The 5,820-nt window shown below is 40.2% G+C and overlaps 1 protein-coding gene across 1 annotated transcript in view; it reads left to right on the top strand.

The window, feature by feature from the left end:
* Positions 1–5,820, top strand: part of farp2 (FERM, ARH/RhoGEF and pleckstrin domain protein 2) — a 71,632-nt gene that overhangs the window by 33,637 nt on the left and 32,175 nt on the right. Inside the window, exons 4-7 of the mRNA XM_015371105.1 lie at positions 524–566; positions 655–733; positions 2,137–2,234; positions 2,592–2,706. Of these exons, the coding sequence (XP_015226591.1) occupies positions 524–566; positions 655–733; positions 2,137–2,234; positions 2,592–2,706 (335 nt within the window). The remainder of the gene's footprint in view (positions 1–523; positions 567–654; positions 734–2,136; positions 2,235–2,591; positions 2,707–5,820) is intronic.

Here is a 5,820-nt window from a genome sequence, read left to right on the forward strand (position 1 = left end):
TGAACGGGTACCCCCCATAGGAATGGGGGTCGTTTGGCTTCTTTGTTAGCCTGCAATGCCCCATACCTGTCTATGTCTCTGAAAGGGGGAGTGAAATGTTGGCTTGCCTTAACAGGCAAGGTCTTCTGTTCTCCTGTAATGGATTTGGGGCTGCGATGATGGCGAGATGGAAGCAACTCAATTGCTGCAATGCAGGTTTTTGAAAGCTGAAATCTAAATAAGAAGTTTGTTGGTCTTCAAAAGAGTCCAGGCTAATTGGCTTACTGTATAAAGATGTACCCAAATAGTTTGATTGAATCCAGATGCAGAAATGCTGATGAGGGCATCTTCATCTGGTTAGAAGCGTTACTTAATCTGGGTTTTCTTTCCTTCATCGATCAGCCACAGTTTGAACAGAGATCATACATGTTTAATTCACTGAACCAGGACTCGCCTCCTAACAGGAGATAGGAGGTTTTAACCTGACAGGCATTCAATCTGTGAGCTGGAAGCCATGAAAAATGAAAATCCTGTCTTTCTTTAGGTTTGGCTGGAACCGACAAAACCCATCGGAAGGCAGGCCAGAAGTAAGGAGCGATCCAGTTGGCTAAAAGAACAAAACCAAAGCCGTTTGATAAAGAGAGGAATTTCAATATTTCTGTTATTGCTCCCCAGGACCCGGAAACACGCTGTTTCGACTTTCAGTGAAGTTCTTTCCTCCGGACCCGGGTCAGCTGCAGGAGGAGTACACCAGGTCAGCGCTTACAGACAGCATCTGGATCTGGCCTCTGGCTCGTTTCTCCAGAGAAGAGATTAAATTAAGAAAAGTTTTTCAAATATTCAAAATCTAAGCTGATGCATTCATTGAATATTATATTTATCCTGCTTGTTGTTTTTAACTGTCTTTACATTTAAAGAATTTTATTTTTTAAGGTTTAAGGTTTGCCTTAGTTTTTCATGAAATCTTATTAATACCTGCTGAAGATGTTGAAACCCTGCTTAGCATTTAGAGCGCGGCGCTGATTGCTGTAATTCACTTATTACTGACAAGGCTTTAAATAATGTTAGAAAAACAGCAGGGATGCTCGATTCATCGGCTTTTACTTCGGTAGTTTGCTTCACTGATATCAATAACTGATGTTTATATATATATATATCTATATAGATATAGATATATCTATATAGATATCATAGATATCCGCAACAGTTTTCGAATCCCTAAAAATCAGATTCATAGGCTGTTTCTCTATTCACTACAACGCCAGTATGGACTCGTGTCGTCACCAAGTCTGTTCTTTAGAAAAACCCAGTAAAGTCTGGACTCGGGGAGAACGTTAGCCCTGGCTGCTGCTGACGGGCTAACGTTAGACCTGGCTGCTGCTGACGGGCTAACGGTAGCCCTGGCTGCTGCTTACGGGCTAACGGTAGCCTTAGCTGCTGCTTACGGGCTAACGGTAGCCTTAGCTGCTGCTTACACGGGCTAACGGTAGCCTTAGCTACTGCAGACGGGCTAACGTTAGACCTGGCTGCTGCTGACGGGCTAGCGGTAGCCCTGGCTGCTGCTTAGGGGCTAACGGTAGCCTTAGCTGCTGCAGACGGGTCTAACGTTAGCCCTGGCTGCTGTTGACGAGCTAACTCTATCCCTGGCAGCTCCAGCCAGGGCTAACGTTAGCCCTGTCTGCTGCAAGAGAATGCACAAGCACACATATAATTGTTGCAAAGATGCTTTGCTTCCTTTTTGTGAATTAAAATAAATTTTAAAAATGCAAAATTAAATGTTAAACGTTTTAATCAAAACTGTAGCTTTTTTCTTATGTTTTATTTTTTTCAGATATTTTTTAACAGAATGTATATTTAGTTTAGTTTCAGATTTAATTTTACCAGTTGCATGATTTTTAAGTTGTATTGTGCAGATCACAAAACAATATGAATTGAAAAAAATAATTGAAAAATCTCAATCTGAGAAAAAAGCAAAGTTTCCATCAAAACCTTATTTTATTTATATTAAAATTGTTCTGAGGTTTCAAACATCCATTTCTAAGACATCTTCTTTTGCAGTAATAACGCTGCAACATTTGCTCCATGTGTTGTCGGCTGAATGAAAAGAAAACTCTTGGTGGGGGTGTGAATAATGTTGCTCTCTGTTTCCTCCCACAGGTATTTGTTCTCCCTGCAGATGAAGAGAGACCTGAAAGAGGGCAGGTTGATCTGTTCGGAAAATACCGGAGCTCTTCTGGCCTCACATCTGGTTCAGTGTATGTTTACATTCACTCCTTTATCTACAGTCGCTCATCTTTCATTAGTTTGATTAGATTCGTTCTATAATAAATGTTAATTTAAAGACAGGATTTAGCTTTGTTTTTTTGTTTTATTTTACCCCTCAAACTGTTCTTTTATTCTTTTTTTTTAACAAAAAGATGAAATAACTTCATGGCATAGTTGTCGTCTGGATTAAACATTTTCTCTTTGCTCCTTGATAATCCAAGGCAGCCTTTTCGTATATCTAGAGGGTCTGAAGATGTTTAGCGTTTCCTCCGATCGTTTCCTCCGATCGTTTCCTCCGATCGTTTCCTCCGATGAGTCTGATGTTTTCTCTCCTCTGTAAACCTCAGCGGAGATCGGAGACTATGACGACGCTGCAGACAGGGAGTTCCTGAAAGCAAACAAGCTGTTGCCTTACCAAGAAAAAGTGGAGGAGAGAATCATGGAGCTCCACCGCCGCCACCTGTAAGTTCCACCTCTGACCTTCATCACAGGCTGTTTGGTTTCTGATCCGCTGCTCAATTCTACATTTTTTTATTTTAGAATCTTATTTTAATCTTTTTTTTTAAATGTAACACTTGTTTTAATCTAGTGATATAAATTTACAGATTAAACCTTGAAATCAGCTACATTTGTTAGGGAAGTTATTTTCTTAGAGTGGAGTTTAAGGTTAGGACTAAGCTGTGAGGTTAGTTTGGGTTCGTTATGTTTTGGTAAAGTTTGAGTTAGGCTGTGAAAATGAAGGCAAACCACTAGAATTTAATGGAAAGTTCCCACAGAGAAAGTCTCACACAACTACGACTGCAACTAATGATCAGTTTGATAATCAATTAATCTGTTGATTATATTTTTTGATTAATTGATTACTAATCTGATAGCAAAAGGCTCCTAAAAGGAGTTTTTCTTCTTTTTTACAGAATTAAAGCAGGTCGAACTTTTTTTTTTTCCTTTTGAGTAGTTTTGGATAAAGCATATTGACCTTAAATGCAAATCGAGTGAGGGACGGATGGGCATGAGGTCGATAGACGGATCGGTGCGGCGTCGGCAGTGATGCGGTCGCTGTATCGGACTGTGGTGGCGAACAGGGAGCTGAGTCAGGGGAACAAAGCTCTCGATTTAGTGATCGATCTACGTTCCCACCCTCACCTATGGTCATGAGATCTGGGTAAAGACCGAAAGCACGAGACCGCGAATACAAGCGGCTAAAATGAGTTTCCTTTGCAGGGTGGCTGGTAGGGTTGTCACGATACTAAACTTTTCAACTCGATACCGATACTAAGTAAAATATTCGATACTCGATACCCTTTTCGATACCACAAGAATAAAAACAAAGATTTTAAAATTCAACAGAAATATTTTCATTACTAAGAAAAATAAAAGAAATAAATAAAAAAAAAACAATAAGAATAATATTTTGAGGTTGTATGCTGTGCACAATAATAAGCAAGCTTGATAAAAAAAACTTAAAATTAAAATTAAGTGTTCCTTCCTTACTGTCAGAGTCTTGGTTTGTTAGTTCCTGTTTTTCTTGGTTTTCCAATTGTTGTCCTCTGCTGCCCCCTTGTGTCCTCTTTCCCTTGCTCTGTTTTCTGTTCTGCCCTCACCTGTTTTCAATTCCCTCGTTAGCCCTCTCTTTGTTTCTGTCCCCTTTAAAAGCCTCCCTCTTCGGTTCCTGTTTGCTGGATCCTCGTCTAACGTCTGTCTGCTCTCCTCGTCTCTCCCTGGCTTACAAAAAAAGTCTGGAACTGAAAAATGCACAGAATTATTCAATCACACAGTGTTCAGAAAGTTCATTTTCCACTGTTCTCCAATTTAGATGGCTGTATCGATACTTTTTAAAATGAGTATTGTATCCGGATACAACATTTCAGTATCGATACTTTTTTGAGTATCGATACTTTTGACAACCCTAGTGGCTGGGCGCTCCCTACGAGATCGGATGAGGAGCTCAGTTACCCGGGAGGAGCTGGGAGTAGAGTTTTTGCTCCTCCACATCGCTCCACGCTCGCTCAGATTTTTCCTTCCTGTAATGATGCCAGGGCTCTGGGACGCACGGCGTTTGGTTTAACGATGTGACCCATACACTTGGATTGTCTTATTTAAGTGGCTGTTAAATTATAATTTCCCAGCTGTGAACGTAACGCCTCGATCCATTCATGTTGCCCCATGTTGACAGTTTAATTATTGATTTATTTCACTAGACTACATTAAAAAAAGTCACTTTGCATCCCATTGCAAATGAGATAATGGCGCATAATGCATGTATGCCATCCATTTTCAAAAACAGGCTCTAACCACAACAATGACTTTATGTAAAAGAGGCTAACCTGTTAGCTACTGAGCTCAGCTAGCCACAGCGCTACACAGCTCTCCTCCTTTATATCAGCGTCTAACAGGTACTTTGTTCAGCAGAAGCAGATTGTTTTCAGGTTAAACTTCATCGGTCATTAGCCACGCTAACGGACGCTGCGCTCGCCAACTGCTATGTTTTACTTCATGTGCAAACCTTCAGCTCGTCATGTAGCGTAGCGTTGCTGCATGAAGCAGATCTGGGAGCTGCAGCGGCTTTAGAAAGGGTTGATTGTTTGCTGCAGGTAAACTTCAGCTTTGATTGGTTTTTATTTTCCCAACTTCCTTTATTATGCAAACAGATTCTGGGAATATTTTATTTTTATAAGGGGGGAACCAGGATTAAACTGGAAAAACTGTAGCCTAGCTTTGTTAAACTGGGAAACCTTCAGGTCCCAGAAATGTTGAAGTGTTAATGAAGTTGTCGGCCCATTGACTCCGACAGGTTTGGCTCAGTGATAAGCTCACTTAGCTGACATGATGAGTCTATGATGGATAACCACCACCAGCCCCCACCCAGCACCCCCACCTTAGAGTTTTTCCCACAGCCAGTCTCTGTAGAAGAGGACCTATTGGCCAAATGAGGCCCTTTTTAACACCCAGGTTTTTTAAAAAGCCCTAAAGACTTAAAGGGTTCTCTAAAGATTCTGCTAATCTCTTCCCTCGGCAGAAGCAGAGAGTTCCCCGCTTTAATCCTCTGCTCCGGTTAGTCTATTAGCCATGAGGCCAGTGGGGCAGGGGGGGGGGGCTGTAAGGAGATTTCACCGCTTAAAGGATGAACAAAATTAGAACGCAGTGACGACGGTTCGGATGCGTTACCAACATCCTGCCTTTTTCTAAACACCTTTTTTTGTTTTTTTTTAAAGCTCCTCTAACAATGTTTAATCTTAAATAAGTAAATCATATAGTTTTATTTTGGGAAAAAAAGGTAATTAAACAACAAACTTAAACTTTGACTAAACATGTGTTGGTAATAAGAGTTTTAAACTGAATTTGAAATGTAAGCTAAATTTATGGAAAAATTAGAGCAGTTAACAGCATCAGACTGAGGAAGATAAAGACGAGCGAAACAATTTCAACTTTTATTTTTTATACCTTTATTTTTACAGGCAAGTCATTAAGAACAAGTTCTTATTTACAATGGCGGCAAATGGAAGCATGTAGGAACAGAGAAGTAGGGCTAAAATAAATACAATACATTAGTAATACATATATAAAATACAATTTAAA

This window comes from Cyprinodon variegatus, unplaced genomic scaffold, assembly GCF_000732505.1.
Source record: "Cyprinodon variegatus isolate N-32 unplaced genomic scaffold, C_variegatus-1.0 Scaffold53, whole genome shotgun sequence".
Lineage (NCBI taxonomy): Eukaryota > Metazoa > Chordata > Actinopteri > Cyprinodontiformes > Cyprinodontidae > Cyprinodon > Cyprinodon variegatus.